Source organism: Sitophilus oryzae, unplaced genomic scaffold (assembly GCF_002938485.1).
Source record: "Sitophilus oryzae breed Bouriz unplaced genomic scaffold, Soryzae_2.0 scaffold_1576_pilon_pilon, whole genome shotgun sequence".
NCBI lineage: Eukaryota > Metazoa > Arthropoda > Insecta > Coleoptera > Curculionidae > Sitophilus > Sitophilus oryzae.
In genome coordinates, this window is record NW_022146254.1 from 8,571,466 (window position 1) to 8,592,136 (window position 20,671).

At 30.8% G+C, this 20,671-nt stretch overlaps 1 protein-coding gene across 2 annotated transcripts in view; it reads left to right on the forward strand.

Moving 5' to 3' along the window:
- The window catches only part of LOC115879170 (estradiol 17-beta-dehydrogenase 11-like), a 139,058-nt gene that overhangs the window by 66,658 nt on the left and 51,729 nt on the right, over window positions 1-20,671 (forward strand). Inside the window, exons 1-2 of one of the 2 annotated variants that reach the window (XM_030895860.1) lie at window positions 3,423-3,675; window positions 11,123-11,567. In XM_030895860.1, coding sequence (XP_030751720.1) covers window positions 11,240-11,567 — 328 coding nt within the window. In that variant the 5' untranslated portion in view covers window positions 3,423-3,675; window positions 11,123-11,239. Of the gene's footprint in view, window positions 1-3,422; window positions 3,676-11,122; window positions 11,568-20,671 lie in introns of those variants that run through there. The other variant, XM_030895861.1, reaches the window with a different exon arrangement.

Genomic DNA, 20,671 nt, shown 5'->3' on the forward strand with positions numbered 1-20,671 from the left:
CCATATAAGTTTGGTTGTGTGTATATCACCCTGTATAGTTGATTAATGAGTCTTAAATATTGTGAGCCTTAAATAAGAGCAAATATTTTAGGGGTAATATATTTCAACCCCAGAAACACGATCATGAGGTTTTTTTTCGCGAAAAACAATTGGGAATTTTTTTTAGTTAAAAAAACATAGTTTCTTGATAACATAGCAACATAGGTAGTAGATTAAATTTACAAGAAAGAAAACCCAGAAAAGATCCAGTGGTTCACAAAATTTAAGCAAAAAATCATTTTCTTTGGACTTAAATTTGAAAAACGGTAAAGAGAAAATATGTTTCTTTTATCGAGATCTACCAGCCCTGAAAATATTTGCACTTATTTAAGACTCATCCTGTATAATGGCCTATCGTTTGCAAGTGCCTAAACTCTTAGCTACGAAATACCTCACATCATCTGTCATTTGGGTATGCTTTGGGTTTCCATAAAGGCTTTTGGCAATTCAGAACAAGTGAACTCAGAACTCCGGACAAAATCCGAACGTCGCAAAAAAGAAAAAGCCTCTGGGAGTAATGAACAGTAAACACATAGATTATACACCGCGAACACTATTCTCAACTTAACTAATTCTTGTATAGATAAGCCTTTTCAAACCACATAAATTGTTGTTGATTGTTGTAAACAAAATGTGACATCGAATTTGACAATGACAAGATCATATTTTTACTGGTATTTTAATTGTAGCTTTCTATAGGCCGATGGGCCGTATTATAAAATTTTAGTATTTTGAAGATAGATTTTTGCAAGTAACATTTAAATGCTTATTCCAAATAAAACTAAATTCTAGACGAAAGTACAACTTTAACGCCCCTTCAAAAAAATCTAATACAAAAAAATTAGAAAAAACTAATTGGAAGTGATGGAAGTGTTGTCTATTACGAATTTGTTTTAAGTAAAAAAGTAATTTTAAGTAAAGTGTATATATCAAAATTTTAAGATTATAATTTTTTTGACATTTAGCTGAATGTGTCCGACTGGTGGGGCAGTATCGGCTATGTGGTGGGGAACATTCGGCATTGTTTCATATTTGTTTAAAGCATAACAAAAAAATAATAAAAAAATAACGTTACAAATATTTTAATATTCGGAAAGAACATCTTGTCTGTTATAATAAGCTTCAAAATAGACATAAAACACAAGATTATTAAGGATAAGTGATAATAATATTTCTACTAAAACTAGCTGAACAAAACTTCTTAAATTCTATAATAAACTTCTAAATAAAGATAAAACATAAGGTTGTTAAGGATAAATGATAATAATATCGCTACTAAAACTAGCTGAACAATAGATCTTTTTCTGAGTCACTAAATAAATAATTAACGCACAGTTAAACCCCCGAAGCTAACCTTAAACTTCTGGAAATTCCCAACTCTTGAAGTACCTTGCGCTTAATAGGAGGGGGTAAAATGGCAACAATATCTTTTTTTTTCTATCAAGGCGATGTCTTCAGCATCAGGAAACACAAAATTATTTGATGTCCCCTTTCTTCTTAAAAATGATACTTCAAAGTCCTCATTTACCTTTAATCTTACCATTAATCCTTGGACTTTCCCAATAAAATAAATATCAAACTTCGAAACCACGAATTTCACGAGCACAAAATTGCCATTAACAATATCAACCCCCTCGTATATTTCTGCTGTTTTTTCAAAAAACTCTTCGTCATCGGATGACTCATTGTAATAAATATCAACACTGGATTCATTGGATGATGACATTTTCCTCTTTCTATCACTTGTAGTGATGTTCCTTTTAACTTTTTTATTTTCTTTTACAGATCGTTTTCGTTTTTTTTTTCTTCCAAGCTTTGCCTCTTTTTTATACTCAGCAGTATCTGTGTAAATAGCTGATCTGCCTTTTTGTTTTTTAGGTTCCTTTAGTCCCGATATAACTTTTTTTGGAAAGGGTCTTATATCGGTCAATAAGTTTGAACCTTTTGATGAAGAACCTTCTTCCCTTGGTGGTGACAAATGAATGGGTTCAATGAATATTTCTTGCTCATCCGCCACTTGCTCAACTGTCGACGATTGCTCAACAATCGATGCTTGCTCAACAGTCAACGTTTGCTCATCACTGGGCAACTTCCTGTCAGTTACTTCACTCGGCATGATATCGGAATCAGAAAATACAAGTCGGTTGGGAGGCCAGAGACCGGTATTTTTAAAAGAGCTGATAATATTTTTTATAGTAAAAAGCCCTTCATAAGTAACTTTTGCCATGCGTGCCAAGAGACGAATGCTGAGCGATCCTATATATAGGATATATATCCGATAGTTTTTGTAATGGATTAATTAATGGTAATCAGTAATGGATTCCCGTATCCAGGAGCTGCAATCTATGTGTGAGGAGGAATTGTTAATAGCACAATTCCTCTCTCGCGGCAAACTTTAATGGCGTCAGCCGAGATGTGTGATTCGTGGTTGTCTATAATAAGGAGAACCTTATTATCCAAGAAGCATTTTACGTGACCAGCAAAATGTTCAAGCACTTTGGGAAAACGTTCTGCGGTCATCCATCCAGTTTTGTTTCCAAGAGCTATCGCAGAAGTGGGATAAAGGGGGAGGTGGGTAGGTGGGTAGGCGAAGGTGGTACAGAAGGTTTCATAGCCGAATGTTACCCACCCGACCAAAATAAGGTTTTGAACACGAAAATTTGTAAACAGAGGTTTTCAGGTTATAATTTTGCTTGAAATCAAGAGCGAGATTTCTCCACTAACATATGACTTATAAACCACGTCGATCGAACAAAAAATGCACAACTTATAAGAGAAAATGTAGGGGAAAAGATCTTACCTTTTCGCTTGTAAAACCAATTTTTTTCACAAAATATTTTCTTTCACCTATACACCATCAATTTTCAACTGCGAATGGACACTTATGACAAGTGACAGATTACGAGCAAAACTGACGCTAAATTCGAAACAGTTTATGAAATAATTGGGGTAGCCGAATGTACCCGATGGCCGAAAGTGCCCCCCTTTCCCCTAGGTGATAGTTTAAATTTACATGAAAGAAAATCCAGAAAAGATCCAGTGGTTCTCAATCTCAATCATTTTTTTTTGGAAATTTTCAAAGTAATATAACTCGGTTATTTTGGACTTATTTGAAAAACGGTAAAGAGAAAAAATGTTTTTTTGACCAGATCTACCACCCCTTAAAATACATGCACTTATTTCTGGGACACCCTGTATAACACTCCCTAATTACGCAAACGGAATATTTCCAACACGAAATACAAGAATAAAGACGTAAATTATCTCTGTGGTGGACGCTGGACCTTTTTTCGGTAATTTTGTAACAAATCGTGGCGTCCGATGCGCCAAAAACCGGCCCCAAAAAGCTTGGACTTTGCGACCTTCAGTCTCTTATAAACCAAGAACCGCGAACCATCGACGGTGTAGTACCATATTAGAGATAGAACAGGTGTCGTACCATTCCGATTCGACATTATCAAGTCCGCTAAAAGTCAACCGCCTTGGCAGATACGTTCGTTGGTTTTCGGTGAACGGCATTCTTGTGATTACAAAATAGTGAAATTCGAAAAAATATCCCGCATAAACAATTCAGTGATTTTTTGATTTCCATGTGATTTTTTTAAGATACTTATATTTTTGGTTTTGGAAAATATTGTAAGTAGATTGTTATTTTATTCTGATTATATTTCTATTGAAATTTACAAGTGTATTAATGTTTAAACTATATACCTTTTTATATGTATAACACCAGAAGTGCTTAGCTAGGAAAGTTGTTAGAGTTAAAAGATTTTAGTATTTTATGACATATTTTTAGAAAAATAATATGGTCTTATAAATAAGATATGTAGAAGAAAAATATAATAGAATATATAATATTTTCAGCACCTAAGTAGATTTTTAAATTACCACTATAATATGATATACTAATAATTAGCTTATCTATCTAAATTTATCTACAACTCTACTAATAATTATCCTCCTGCTATGTAGTCTGTATATTTAGAAAAAATAGGTAGGTATTAAATTAAAAAATACATACTAATTTTTTATATAGGTATGTGTCTGCAATAATAAAAGTAAAGTCTAAAATCGCCATTCTATGAAATAATGCAAGAAACTTTTTTGTAGCTAATATATAAATAAAATAACCAAAAATTAAATTCCTTTATACTAAAATTCATAAAATGCATGAGAATTATTGCAAACTACTTTTTTTCATCTGAACTAAAATGGTCACAGTTAACCAAATATTACAGAAATTAACCTAATTTTTTATACAAAATAATATACAGGGTGAAAATATTTGCACTATATTAAGTGCAAATATTTTCAGGGCTGGTAGATCTCGATAAAAGAAACATATTTTCTCTTTGCCGTTTTTTCAAATAAAAATTATTTTACTAAAATTTCAAAAAAAATATTTTTGCTTAAATTTTGAGAACCACTGGATCCGCTGGATTTCTGGGTTTTCCTTCTTGTAAATTTAATCTACTACCTATGTTGCCATATTACCAAGAAATTCTGTTTTTTAATTAAAAAAAATTCAATTTTTTTTTTCAAAGAATTCCAAATTTTGATTTTTTTTCGCCAAAAATATACTCATAATCGTGTTTCTGGGGTCAAAATATACCACCCCTATAAATATTTGCACTTATTTAAGAGTCACCCTCTATAAATGTAACATTTAGCGCAGCTCAGGGTTTTATTAAAGCTCCATATCAAGTGTTATATTTCATATTTATTATTCCATTCTTCATGGGGCATTTCAAAAACCAATTGATGGAGAAGATTATAACTGGTATTTTTGGAATGCGAATATCATAACCAATTCATATAGAAAAAAATATACAGCATTCCGTTTAAAAAATAAACCTTAGTTTTAACATATTATATCACCCTGTATATTTATAAAATTTTTTATAAAATTTTCGTAAAATTTGTAAAAAAAGCTAAAAAAAACTGGAATACTTATAACATCTGATAATACAGTTTTTTCAGTATACTAGACAATTCTGTATATGAATAAGTAAAAAACACAAACAATATACCAAAACTTTTTTGTTTAAACTGGGGGTAAAAATGATTTAATCTACATGGTGTATTGTGGTTAAAATTAGTTCACTAATATTAACAATATTAGTTGTATAGAAGTATATAAACAAAGTACCTATTGACAAATAAAAAATTATGAAATTACTCTTTTAAATCATATTTTATTTTAATTAAACTGTTATATTTTTTTAAATATTTTATGAATGAGAAAATTTAAATGCAATTCTATATCTAATACATAATAATTGTATCACAGTTTGAGTTACCATACTCCTCCAAAATGGCTTGACTGATTTTGATGAAACTTTATTTGTATATTTAATAGGCCTAAGAATATGTTGTTTCACCCCAATTTTTTTTTATTTTTTGGACAATTTTTTTTAATTTTTTTATAACGTGGCATTAAAAAATACATACAACACTAAAATTTCACCCTTCTACCATCAACCTCTATTTTTTAACAGAGATATTAGAAATTTAATAATTTTCAACCCCGGTCGATAGCTGATCAATTATCACTTGATCAGTTATCCCAGCCAGGCGTAACAGACCGAGAGCTGGCTAGATAAAAAACCTTATCATCGTTACATGGCTATTTTTTTGTGTGAAGTATCCTTTTGTGTAGCCATTGTGAAATAGTCATGTCTGCCAGCGCGATCCCGGGGCTTAAAGCGGGGGCGGCTAATCGAAAGGGTGAAATTTTGAGACTAAACATATTATAAGGTACACGAGTTATAACTGCCAAATAGCTTTTATTTATTATTAGGAAACGTGTAAAATTGTTGACAGACATTTTTCTCGTGGCTGAAATGCCGGCAGGCAACGCGAAAGAGGCATATAATTTTGACAAAAGAAAATCATCGCATACATGCATGTCGGTTAGTGGAATGTCATGTTTATTGTTAATTAATTTAACAGGCCGTATGTGCAAAAGGGCAGACAAAAAAATCGTTATTGAAATAATAAAAAAATATATTTATAATATAATCGTATATTATATGATTTATCTATACTTAAATGGATGAGGGGGCCAGCGTTCCCTGAATAAAGCGCTAGAGTAATATCGCGCTTTTGATAACTGTTTGCAGCTGATTGAGACACGATCTTTTTGTCTGCCCTTTTGCATACGGCTTTTAAAATAAATAAATATGACATTTCACCAATCGGCATGCAAATATGCCATAATTTTTTTCATTCTTCAAATTTCATTTTTTAATAATTTTTAAAATTTCATGCCTCTTTCGCGTTGTCTGTCGACATATTAGCGACTAGAAAAATGTCTGCCAACAATTTTCCACGTTTCTTAATAATAAATTAAAGCTATTTTCGTAATTATAACTCATGTATCTTATAATATTTTTGGTGTCAAAATTTCACCCTTTCGATTGGCCGCCCCCGCTTTAAGCCCCGGGATCGCGCTGGCAGATATGACTATTTATTAATGGCTAAACAAAAGGATACTTCACACAAAAAATCAGCTATAGACTATAATCACACGAATAATTTATGTATTCTAAGGCAAAACAGCGCAGCGTTTGCCGGGAGTAATAATATAAAATGATTGCATTCTTTTTTGATTATACACTACTTTATTCCATGTTTACGTGACTATATATTAAAATAACTATTTATAAATATAAGCAACAAATCTAAACAAATAATAAATTCGGGTTGATGTCCTACTGAAACAAAATAAAACTGTATATAGGTATCAAAACATCTAAACTAAAAGAAACAAGCATTTTCTCTATCATGCATATTAATTTTAAAATATTCTTTATATAGACTTTACTACTTTTATATTGCCAATAATACAATCACAATGTTGCTCATGCGTTCGCAATTGACAGAATATAATTATTTATTAATAATTCTTCTAATTTAATTAGATACAAAAATGTTCATAATTATGAAAAAGGTGCTTTTACACTATACAAATTTAAAAAATATGTTTTTTAATTATACATTATAAACTATTACAATTACCAACTAATCAATTTGATAATTATTAATAACTAATTAATGGCTGCCAATTTCACTAAAACAGAAAAGTGTTGATATTTTTAGTTAAAGTTTAAGTTTAATATAGTTAAACATCAATTTTAATTTTTATGTGTTTTAAGTTAAAAAGTTATACAATTAACAATAGTACAGGCAACGAACAATTAATATTTTAGAAATACGAAATAATAAAATAAATGTATGTTTTTTTTTATTACAGTTATGTAATAACAAAGTAGTACATGAATTATTTTCGAAAAAAAAGGAAGTCATTGAATATAATTTAGTGTCATTATTATAATTATTGTTAATAAATTATTGTTTTTCTATATTAATGTTATAAACTACTTCTAAGAAAATACCGATGAGAAAGAAATAATTATATCATTAAATGTATTAATAATGTATGATAAGTAGCATTTTTTGTTCTAATTAAAATTCATTTAATTTAGGCAAATATTAATGAATAACGTATTAGTAATTAAAATTAAAATTTTCAGTATTTGACACTTTATTAAATATATATACAGGGTGTCCCAATATCGTGGACATAGAACTACTACGTATGATTTGCTAATTGTTTTGATATTTGATTTTCACAAAAATCAAGAAAAACTACCCCACTCCTACATATATTTTATTTAATCACAAGAATTATTGCAAACTACTTTTTTTTTCATTTCAACTATAATAGTCACAGATAACCAAACATTACAGAAACTAGCATATTTTTTTATTCAACATAATATACAGGGTGAGTCTTAAATATGTGCAAATGTTGGTAGATCTCGATAAAAGAAATATATTTTCTCTTTGCGGTTTTTCAAATAAGTCCAAAATAACCGAGTTATTTTACTTTGAAAATTTCCAAAAAAAAATATTTTTTGCTTAAATTTTGAGAACCGCTGGATATTTTCTTTCTTGTCAATTTAAACTACTACCAATTTGTAGCCATATTATCAAGAAAGTAGGTGTTTTAACTAAAAAAAATTCTAATTTTTTTTCAAAAATTTCAAATTTCCAAAAAAAAATTTTTGCGAAAAAAATCTCATAGGTAATCGTTTTTCTGGGGCCGAAATATACTAACCCTTAAAATATTTGCACTTATTTAAGACTCACCCTGTATATTATTTAAAAGTAACAAAATATAGTTGATTATTTCAGTTATTTGTTACAAAATATATTTGATTATTTATTATTTCAGTTATTGTTTTTTTTTTCTCTCAGTGTATATATCTGAAAGAAAATATAGGTGATAAAGAGGCGTAATTTATATAAGTTTTTAATTAGCTTAATACCATTTTTAATTAACTTGTTAGTATCCGAGAGCCACTATTTTTATTAAATAATCATGACAAAACAAATTTCAGGTCAAGGTATCTATCTCAAAAATATTACACAAGTAGGTACAGCCATGGTCAAAAATAATAAGACACTTCTTGTAGATTTTTTTCTTTTTATATCTACTCGTAATACTACTGTAACTCATAACTTACTTTTGAATTTGGTTTAACTATTTACTAACTATTCGACACAAAAAACGCAATTTTTTAAAATAATTTCTGCTGTATGATAATTACAAATATATGCTGAGTTAAAATAAATCACTTCAGTTTTTGAAAGAATGCATTATACTTTGTGTAGCTGAATTGATCATGTTTATTTCGTGAGATTTTCAGAAAATGGTAAATGCATCGCCTATAATACAAAATTAATAATAGAAAGGCAAGTTTTTCTTGATGATTGCAATCAGGGATGATTAGCATATCAGGGCAGGGACTGCCTAATATAAAGAAATTTCATGTTTCGAGGATCTTAAATATTGAATATAACAATGGCCAAGCAGTTAAAAAATGGAAATTACCTTCAAATGCAGTCGCAGGCGCAGGCGTATAGAATAATCCGTCCTTTTTCAAAAAGACTAGCTATATCATAATTATGATATAGCTAGTTAAAGCGCCGGATTTTTGCACAAAAAAAGGAAATTTTACAATAAGCCTATCTATTTCCAGTCACTTTGCAAAAAGCCTAATCAGAATTAGACATATTAAACAATAATGATATTTTCTGTATACACTTCTGCAAAAAGACTGCCTGTTTTCAGTCATTTTACAAAGTGCCAGATCGAGAATCAAGGCCCGGAAGATTAAAAAATAATTAAAGTTTAGTCAGCTATGAGTATAAGCATATTATTGAATAATTTACTCTTTAATAAAAATATCCCCTATTTTCCTGTACTATAACAATAATTATTTATTTATGTCACATTTTTATTATGTTTAGACGAAAACAATTTGAATTCTATTTCATAAATTTTAATTATAAATAATATAATTTTAAATACAAAATATATTAAAAATTAAAACCTTAATATTGATATCACATTTAATTATTATACTCTGTAATTCGATTCTGTGTACAGGGCTACTTCTTTGTGGAACTTTGCTTTCTTTTAGAATAAAGCGAATTTAGATCTTTATAATAATCATCCTCAACCATACTCTATTTAACAGAATTATCACTTTTTGTGCCATTATTTCCAAATTTTGAAAGAGAAGTTCAAGAAATGTCGTTGGATGAATTTAGGTTAGTTATACCAATCCCACGTAAAATGTTTTGTGCAATCTGACTAGTCTTCATTAGGAATTTTGCAAAGCGACTGGAAACTAATAAGCTCTTTGTAAAATATCCTTCTTTTGTCAAAAACGCCGGCGTTTTATAATATGCCTAGTATTTTTGCAAAATGCAGAGTTATTCGATATGCCTGCGACATAGGTACCTATAGATATACCTACACTCAGCGGCAAACGGGCACCTTAAAATTTTGACGTGTTTTAAAATTTAATATACTTTCTTTTAGTAGGCCGATTTTGCTGTTTTTTAAGCAATTTGTAGCAAAATTATTTGATTGTTTAGTAGTATAAAGTTTTAGTAGTATAGAGTTTTAGTAGTAGTAGAGTATCTCTTTCTAAATTAAAAATGAAAGTTTCTATCTATCAATTATACAAGGGAAAACAAAATATTGATATTTTGGTGAAAGTTTAAAACATCCTGTAGAATGTGTGGAGCAAGGAATTTAAGAATCCTTTTATCATCTAGGTACGTTATTTTTCGATAGTTTGTTTTTTGATTCATCTCAATAGATTTATTTTTATTGGAGATATTCGGTTTTGAATAAGACAGTAACGATTTTAACGCAATTTTAGCATTGATTTTGGGTTCTCATCAACACACTTATAAAATAGTGCTTATTGTTTTTGTCATGTCACTGTGATTGAAATGGAATTATGATAGAAAGTCTAGAAATATCTTTGACGATTGTTTATTGACATTTACTCTGGTAGAGATGGTTTTAAGTTCTGAATAATCGTCTATTGTTGCTTTAATTGATCATAGTAGAGTTCAACTTTTGGACCTAAAACCATATCTGCTAGACATAATATATATGATTTTTCAAAGACAGTGACATTACATAAATCATAACCACTATTTTATAGGTCTGTTGACTAGGACCAAAGGCAGAGGTATGGTTTTAATGTAAAAAATACGAAAACATGTTGGTGTGTCATCTTCAAAAGCGAATATTTTCAAAAAAAAAATAAAGCTATTGAGATGAATCAAAAAACAAACTATCGAGAAAAGATACACCTAGATGATAAATTTATTTTTAAATTCCTTGCTATGATAACGTACTCCACAGGGTGTTTCAAACTTTCACCAAAATATTAAGATTTTGTTTTCCCTCGTATAATTGACAGATGGTAACTTTCATTTTTAATTTAGAAAAAGACACTAAAAATTCAAATAATTTAGCTACAAATTGTTAAAAAAAATCATCAAAATCGGTTAACTAAAACACAAGATATAAAATACATGAAAATTTAATTTTACGCTCAAGTTTTTAAAACTAAAGTATTTGGGTATATTCTGGTGTATTAGTGTTTTATTTTACAGTTTAATTTATGTATTAGAAAAACTTAGATAATCTTTTAATTTTCTGAAAATGAAACTCATGAAACTGCTAACACGTTTTTTTTTTTATTTTCAGATAATTCTATAATACTTCCTTCAGAACCACATCACAATAAATCCACAAAAACTATGCATCACCAACGGTAAACTGAAGAATCTAAGATATAATTAGCTGCAACTAGTCATCAACAAAATGACTTACGTAGAAGAACCACCTTTCAAACCACCATCCCCAACTCCACCTACTGAGCAATCAGTGACAGAAAAACTGCACCTGATCAAAAAGGAACCAAAATTGCTGAAATCGACCACGGATATCATAGTGTTTTTGCTTGTATCTGCGTTTTATATCCTTAAAGCGATATATAAGTTCTTCTTGCCACAGTCGTACAGACACCAAAAAGACTTAAAGGGGGAGATAGCTTTGGTGACTGGCGGAGGATCGGGTATAGGTCGGCTGGTCGCGTTGAGGTTAGGAAAATTAGGAGTAACGGTGGTGTTGTGGGATATTAACGTTCAAGGTAAGAATTTGTTTATTTTTTATATATATTTATTTTTATTATATTTATTTAATTTAATAATACAGACCGAAACAACCTGTTGCATTACCGGTATATCGATTTATCGCTTTACCGGTTAAAAAGAACGCGGTAAAATATTACCACTAAATCGTCTTCAATGGTCGGTAATTTCGGTAATCAGTAAAAAAGAAATACACCTTAGAAGCCAGAAGCCAAATTTGCCAACCGGTTGTTTCTCAAAAATGGATCACCCCTAACACGCGATTTGGTACGTTAGTATATGACATATAAATCAGGATCGATTGACGTATTCAATTGTTTGGTTTGGAAGTAAAACAGGAAGTGATCGACTTCCTGTTTTACTGGAAATGACTACAATTTTTGACTTTTAAATGACACCCTCGATAGCTCAGGCAAATCTCATCAAAAACAAGGGTTTGAGTGAAGTGTTTCCGAACATTTATTTTTCAGCTTTAATCGATAGTGTTGATGGCCTAGAATAATAGGCTAAAAGTCCCAAAAAATCGTACTTGAGCTTCAGGCGCCATTTTGAAAAACATGGCCGCCAAGACCTTTTTTAAATATTAGTGACAATTCAGCAATCGAGAACCGATTATCCGATTTACAAGTTTTTTTTTTTGTTTTATTCGTCACATTTAGTATGATAAAAATGTCGTTAATTATTAATCAAAAATCAAGGAATTTCGCAAAAATATATAAAAAACAATTTTTCCATCGTTTCTTTGGCATGTTATCTGCATCAAAAAACATGAAACTTCAAATGAATGTTGTAAAATAATGATATTTCTTCATTTTGTCCTTTTTGGTATTTTCATAATCGTATTTTCATAGACTATTAGATGTGCCGCGACCCCTCCCCTTATAATTAAGATCAGTCGCGGCCGCGGGTGCGATATGCATTTGTTACTAAGCGGGTGGTCGTTGCTTTAAAAATACAAATGTATCTGTAATTCTTGTTGGAGAAGATACTGACCTAATAGTATTATCTCTTGTTCTGGAAAAAAATCTACGCAACTTATATTTCAAAAAATCTGGACGAGAAGACTACGACTCCATTTTTAATATTGTTGATGTCTGTACGAATTTGGGCTTCCCTTTAATAATTAACAACCTTCTCTTTATGCATGCAATCAGCGGATGCCATACTACTTCGTATTCGAAAGGTAAAGCCGCAGCATTAAATGTCATTAAAAAACATCAATGGATGCAAGAGAAACTACTCATTTTCAACAATTTCAATTCTGATAAGGATATAATACTAAAAGTTGGACAAGAATTTGTAAGTTTAATGTACGGACTAGCTGGCAGCAATAATATCAATGAATCAATGACTTTATAATATTTACATTGGTAAACAGACTTTGAAAAAATCGTTCGATTTGGCTATTCTTCCAGCCACAAAGGATGCATTAAATCAACACATATTGAGGTAAACACGTGTCTATATAAACTTTAAGTTTTAAATGAACTCGTTTCACATTATAGGGCAAAGCATCAGATCCAAGTTTGGCTGGGGTACAATCCTACACCGGAAGATTTTGGCTGGAAGGTATATAATAACCAAATGTTTCCATTGGCTATGCAGGAGTCTCCAGCACCCCCAGAGCTTTTAAAACTTATTTACTGCAAATGCAGAAACGCATGCCAAAAAAAGTGCGTATATTCAGAAGTTGGGCGTTGTAGTAGCATGTCGGCTGCCCAAAATAAAAACAAAGTAACTGACATTTTTTAAAAAAATTAGTTTTTACTTTAATGGCACTTACTGCCTTCTTACGGACATTTTGGTATTAAAATTTCTTCAATCGGATAATAAATAACGAAGTTATGATACTAGCCAAACAAAGTAACTGCAGTCGTTACTATGCGTTTTCCAATTAAAAACAAAGTAAACGCATTTTGCAATATTAAAAAGGAAGTAACTGAATTGCAGTTAGATCGTTTTTATCTTGGAATGTGCGTATCGTAAGTATCGTGGAATAACAACTTAAAAACAAAGTAAGTCTTAGTTTGTTTTTAAGTTGTTACCCCTTCCAAACTAACATTAAAAATCACTATTAAACGATGTTTTTTTACGGAAGTTAGTTAGTATTCAAAGAGATTTCATTGGGGAAGGATGTCGACTTCAACTTATTTAAGCAAAAGATCGAAAACCTTGGTCCATCAAGTACTGTTCTTAATTAAAAATAAAAACAATTTTTTTCATGCCTATCTTCCAATTTTGGAGAAAGATGTCCAAAAATGTATGGACATAATCCTTTTCTATCGTACATAATAAGCAATTAAAACTTTTTCCCCATAAACTCATTTGTTTTAAGCGGCTTGGTAAAAATCACAAAAACTGTTTTTTCTCGATTCCAAGAAATTTATAGTTACTTGGTTTTTATTTTGGACAGCCGATGTGCCAGAATTGTCATGGCATAGATTGCAAATACGCCTGCATTGAAGAAGAACATTTAGATGTTTAAATTTTTCTTATTTCATATTCTGGAAAAGTTACCCTCCAAATTTAAGTTATTTTATTTTCTACATTTTATTAATAATAGGAAATTAGTATTAGCGTTTTAAAAAATATTTAAATCAATAAAATTATCTTTTATACAATATACAGCTATAATTATTGCTCCAAAAATAAAAAATACGTAACAATATTCAAGCTGCCACGGCCTAGTTCACACGTAAGCTTTGTTTGTTCTAATGTTGGATACGGACTATGGAAATAAACGAGAATGAGTTTTAAAGTAAACTTATTAGTCTGCAGCTTTTATTACACTCATACAGCTTATATATTGCATAATTGGTTGCTGAATTATCGCTAATCTTAAAAAAAGCCTTGGCGCCCATGTTTTTCAAAGTGGCGCCTGAAGCTCAAGCGCGATTTTTTGGGACTTTTAGCTTATTATTCTACATCATCAAAGCCATCGATTAAAGCTATAAAATAAATGTTCGGAAACACTTCTTATTTACCTGGACTACGATATTTTTTTAGTTTATTCGATAGACTTTATTCGATTTTTACTTTATTCGATCTTTACTTTTTTCGATTTTTACTTTATTCGATTTTTACTTTATTCATATGACATGTCATTCTGAATAGAATTTTGATTCAACTTTTGACATTTTCGCATATAGTTTATTTGAAATTGTAAATTGCGGTTCATAACGACAATTTGACTCGAAATACCAAGGTGTGGTACCAAATTATTTCTAAAAGAAGCTTTTTCGAAATATGCTAATGAGCCACTAATATTGGAGCAATTGGTTACAAAAATTCAAACAGATTTTCATTTTATAACTGATCTTGCTGTAAAATGTAGGATTGCTGAGGTAACAAGGCACAACTTTAAGTACATACTTAATAATCATGATACTTATCATGATCAGTATCTACTTAATGTACTACATATCTACTGAGTAGATATGTACAGTAGTACATGTAGTACTCACTCTCTATATGAAGTATATGATGTACTGGGAGTAGATACTTATGATACTAGTGATTGATAAATATATGTAGATATAGTATCAATGATCACCAATACTTACATAATCTTGTTTGTAAATAATCCGATTCTAAAAATTAAGAAATAAAAATACAACCAAATCCGCTATAACAGAGACAATAGTGCGTATAGTATTTTCGAACACAATTGGAAATACTGGAACTTAATTCGTTTGTCCAGACGATGCCGACAATGGCGCCCACAAAGACAGTGCCAAAATTAAGAGTTCCCTCCTGCTCCAATTGACTTCGCAAAAACTATAACTAGTTCAGCACATTTCAAAGTTCAAATAAAAATTTCGAACACGGATGTTATGATATTGATAAATTCGTTAATCAGTCTTTAATAAGGACAAAGTTAGCTTGCGCTATTATTCTGGTTCCCCCAACCCAACATTGGCAGAAACTCTGTTGTCAACTAAGAAAAAACGGTTACAGTCAATAAAAAAAGCAAAAGCCAAGCAAGCTGAACAAGCTGGTAACATCAATAACTTAAATATATAATATAACATCTATGATTATTGCCCAAACCTTGAAAACAGAAATGCAATATTTTCACTATGAGAAGGAAATAGAGGAACTCAAGAAGGAATTAGATGAAAAATTTGAAATTAACAATTGTTAAATAATTTAATAATCATTTAAAAGTCAAATTTTGGCCCTTTTGAAAAAATAGTTTGTTTAGTAATCTCCCTGTATGTCTAGCAAAAGCAGTAGCTTAAATAAAAAAAAACAAGTTTTATTATTCCAAAGTTATTGCCATTTTTATGGTTTACCATAATATTTATTGAAATATGTATTAGCTATGTTGCTAAAAGATAAGAAAAATAAAATAAAATCTAAATATTCATAATTTACGATTTCTATTTATTCTAAGTACTAGTACATTTTTGTTTGCTACCAAGAAGTTTTTAATATTAATAAAACATAAAAAATGTCTATACCTATGTGGCGGATTCATCTTTCCAAAAAAATCCTTTATGGGTATTTCGCCACTGCACTGCAAGAAAATCTACAAAATAAAATAATTATTTTTTGTAAACACTTCTGCGTTAAACCTATAGAAGCTATGTTTACAGTAATACAAATTTGCCTAACAAAGAAAAAAAAATGCTTAACGTTTCGGAAAATTATCTCTTTCCGTCGTCGGAAGCAAAAAATACAAAGAATAAAGAAAAAAAACTATTTAAAATATTTAAATTCAACTATTCGAGAACACTTTCCTAGAACACTTTACTTTTTTAAAACAGATACGTCTACAAGAAACCGTTGACGTTCTGTTAAAATGACATTTTTAACTTGATGTTTAAACTTCAAAATTAACAATTACTATACCTGATAACAATTACTTAATAAGGTAAAACCAAAAAACTCCAAAGTTTCTGTATGATTATTTTTAAATTTTACGTATACGATACATTACTAACATCTACAGATGCATGAGCAATACATTTATTTTTATAAGATTAAATTAGAAAAGCCTCTTTTATTTTTCTTTCTGAGGCTATCGCTTCTTTCATTATAATTTTGGCGTTATTAAAATTTATTCTGTGCCCTGCGTGTCCCATGAATGCTCACAAATCTTAGATTTGTGAAAATCTCCCTTTCTTAAATAATCTTTATTTTCTTTAATTCTAACATTTAAGGGTCTAGATGTTTCACCAATGTAAAATTTATCACATTCACAGGGTATTTGATATATTACATTTTTTATTTGTTGTTTTGTATTCATTGGTTTAGTATGTGATAAAATGGATCTAAGTGTATTTTGTGTTTTGAAAGATGATTGTTTTTTTCTTTGTTAGGCAAATTTGTATTACTGTAAACATAACTTATGACAAGCAGCGTCCGTTTAGGTTTAACGCAGAAGTGTTTACAAAAAATAATTATTTTATTTTGTAGATTTTCTTGCAGTGCAGTGGCGAAATACCCATAAAGGATTTTTTTGGAAAGATTAAAAAAACATATACTAACTTTATTTTCTGGTAACAAAATCGATTATCCATTTATATATTTATATTTACGAATGCCCAACATCAGCTTTGTAGAATGTAGAATGTTTAGGAGGCGAGTTATGTTAATCACCGCGCACCGCGACCTTACAGATCTATTGTGTGTTCTCCTTTTTTGAGTTATAACTCATCATACAGTCTCAGGGCCTTAACAAAAGCCAGTATCTGAGATGGCTCCACAGAGGCCAGCTCTCCATCCTCGACATCAGCCGTACCAAAGTTCATGGCACGAATGGTCGTCGTCTCGGCGCACTCAGTGATAAGGTGTTCTGGTGTTTCCCCATTTTCCCCACAGAATCTGCATTCGCCGTTGTTTTTCAGCTTCAGCCTACTGAGGTGTTCGTTGAGGAGACAGTGTCCTCTTAGAAACACCGTGACAATCCGAAGATTGTTTTTACTGAAATCAAGGAAAACCTTTGATTTTTCTCGATCGTAAGTTATGGGGAACTTTTTCGAGTGTCTTAGACCGTTGGAGGACACCCATTCCAAGTTACGGATGGAGTCTTCCAGATTCTTCAGTTCCGCTTTCAGTTGGTTTCCGTTTAGAAAACAGAATGGTTCTGGTCCAGTTAGTGGAGTGTTCGCTCCTTTACTAGCTAGATCAATTGCTTTTTCATTGCCTTCTACCCCTTGGTGAGCAGGCACCCAGAGTAGGAGGACTTTATTTTCTTTGCCTAATTTGTTGAACTTCTCTAGGCATTCTTTGACCAACTTCGAATTGATGGTTACTGAGTTGATCGCGTTAAGTGCTGCTTGACTATCGGTTAGGATGGCAATTTCCTGTTTTCGATAGTTCCTATCTAAGATAAATTGTACGCATCTTTCGATAGCGTAAATTTCTGGCAGAAGAATATCGGGGTAGGTGCTCATTGGTTCGGAGTATTTAGTTACTAGGACCTTTATTTTAGTTACTAGGACTTACTTAGGACCCAACATCAGCTTTTCCGAGAATATGATTCTGTGACACTTCTCCACTAACGAGTCAAATAACCTCTTTGGGTGATTCCCAACTTGTTGTTCTAAAAAGCAATACCAGGCTGCAATCCAGGTTGGATTACATTAAAATCAAACTAAATGTAACAAAGTTTTACTTATTATTACAATTTCTACGTTTGTCTTCAAGTCCCGGTAATAAGACTCATAGAAGATGCATTGGAAAATACAAACCTGAGATGAGACCATGAAATTACGCATAGCCAACAATAGACAACGATGGGCCCAACGACAAAAAGAGTATCTAAATATGTGAGGGAGGCTACACCATAATTGGAAATGGTTAAATTAGCTGTAAATGATGATGATGATGATTTTTTTTCTCCATAACAAAGGAACCGTCCTCTGCCAGAAACACTGCGACCTGCGAGGCCTATTGTGTTTGTCCCCTTCCTATATCTGCATCCATTCTCCTATCCCTGTGTCATGCACTAACTTATGCAGGTTCTTGATAGTATGGGAGTATAGTTCCTCCGATTCTAGCCTAGCTTTCCCAAATAAAGAGAGTCGCTTGCGATCCAAAGCCTCGCAGTGACATATTATGTGCTCCGCTGTTTCAGGATCTTTATCGCAGAGTCTGCAGCAAAGACTTCCTTGATATAGGTTGAGCTTGTTTAGGTAACACTTGACAGCCATGTGTCCTGTCAAGAGGCCTGTTGTAATCCGCACTTTATTCCTGCTGAGAATTAGCAGTTCTTTTGAGGTTTTAGAGTTAAGCCCTTGGATAAAGGCCTTGCTGTGACTGTGCCCCTGTCTGTTTCTCCAGTGGACATTCCGCTTTTCTCTGATCCAGAGTTTTAGTACACTATACGGGCCATACATTTGGGTATTCCCAGTACTGGCTCTGGACCAAGATAGGATGCTGATGATCCTTGCCAATGATGATGATGATGCATTAGAATTTAATTGTTACCCTCCCCTGCACATTCTATACGTAATGATTCTGCCTTAATATTAAACCAGATTTTTGAGGTGGCTTTTGGCTTGTTGCACTGCGACGTTTTCTATTATGCTCCTCTTCTGATATCTAGGTTGCATTCTCCAGTTCTATTCTTTTCAAACAGTCTAATAACTTGGACCCTCCAATAGGACTTTGTGAAAGGTTTATCATTACCAAATACAATGAACGTGTTGTTTCGTTTCTTGTTTTAATTGGCAAAACTTGCACATGGCTCCGTCCGTTAATCCTTAATAAATAGATGCCTATTGAGCTTACAATGTCCTGATAGTAGAGTCACTACAGTTTTGACAGTCTTCATGTCTGTACTTATGAGGTTTATCGTTATATTTTGACAAATCTTCTACTATGAACTTTTGCATGGTTAGGTTGGCAACTTGGCATGCTTTTCTGAACTTCATTCTCAGTCTCAGCTAAAGGCTGTTAAAACCAATCTGAATTATATTTATCTAACTTCCTTGCTATGAGTCTTTAATCCGTATTTTCTTTCTTGCTTTTATAATAAGACTTCCATCTTGAAGAGAAAATTATCTATAAGATTTCTTCATTTGTGATATGACCTTAATATGACATACGATGCAGATTGATTTTTAAAAAGTCAAAATCTATGAATTTCCAAACATACATCTATGAATTTCCAAACACACACAATATAAATATTTTTATTATAATAACATGCACAGTTATAGTGAGAGAAAAATAACTGCGCAGGGTCAATATAACATTATCGTATTATAAAGTTAGACAAATATTTTAAAAATATTATTCTTTAAAATCAATCTAATATGTAAATAACTACAACTCGTGCTCAAGAGTTTACGTCAAACGCTATTTTAAAAATATTTTTTATTTTTTTAAATTTTGTTTTTGCTAAAATTAGAATTAATCTGTTTCTGTATTTGCATATATTGAAAATTTATAATTCTGGTTTGTATGTATAATTTAGACTTGTTCAAAACAACAAAACCATCATAATAATAGAAGTAAAGAAACCAGTTAAATTATTTGTTTAGCAACTTAACTTCAACAATATTAATATAATTTATTAAACCAACGTTGTTAAAAAATAAACATGAAATAATATAATCAGAATTCAGTATCTGTATTAAACAAAAATCTTTAACTTAGCCAAAAGTAATAAAGCTAAATAATTAACATTACTTGTTCTTCTGATAGATGTACCAAATAAATATATTTTTATTTTATTTCTAACAAAAAGTATCTGATAAAAATTAAATTATCTAAGTTAAGTAAAACTTTAACAAAAAATACAAAATAAATGAGTAGTTCTTATAGAGGCAAAAGAAAGAAGAAAAACGGTTCAGTATGATAATTATATTTTCATCTCATATTTTAATTACTATATTTAACTGCTATACTCCAAATTTATAACGTCAATTTATTGTTATCGTTTTACACAGCAATTACAATTTTATTTATTCACACTAATTTAAATTAAATTGTAATAATGGTTTGAATTAATTAACCTGTCACGTATATAATTAAATAATTTAACATTGACGGTTCTAGTACTTCCCATCAAGAATAATTATTTCTATTTCATCCATTTTAATAGTTTCAATCATATTTTTACACGCTTTTTATAGAATATTAAAAGGCC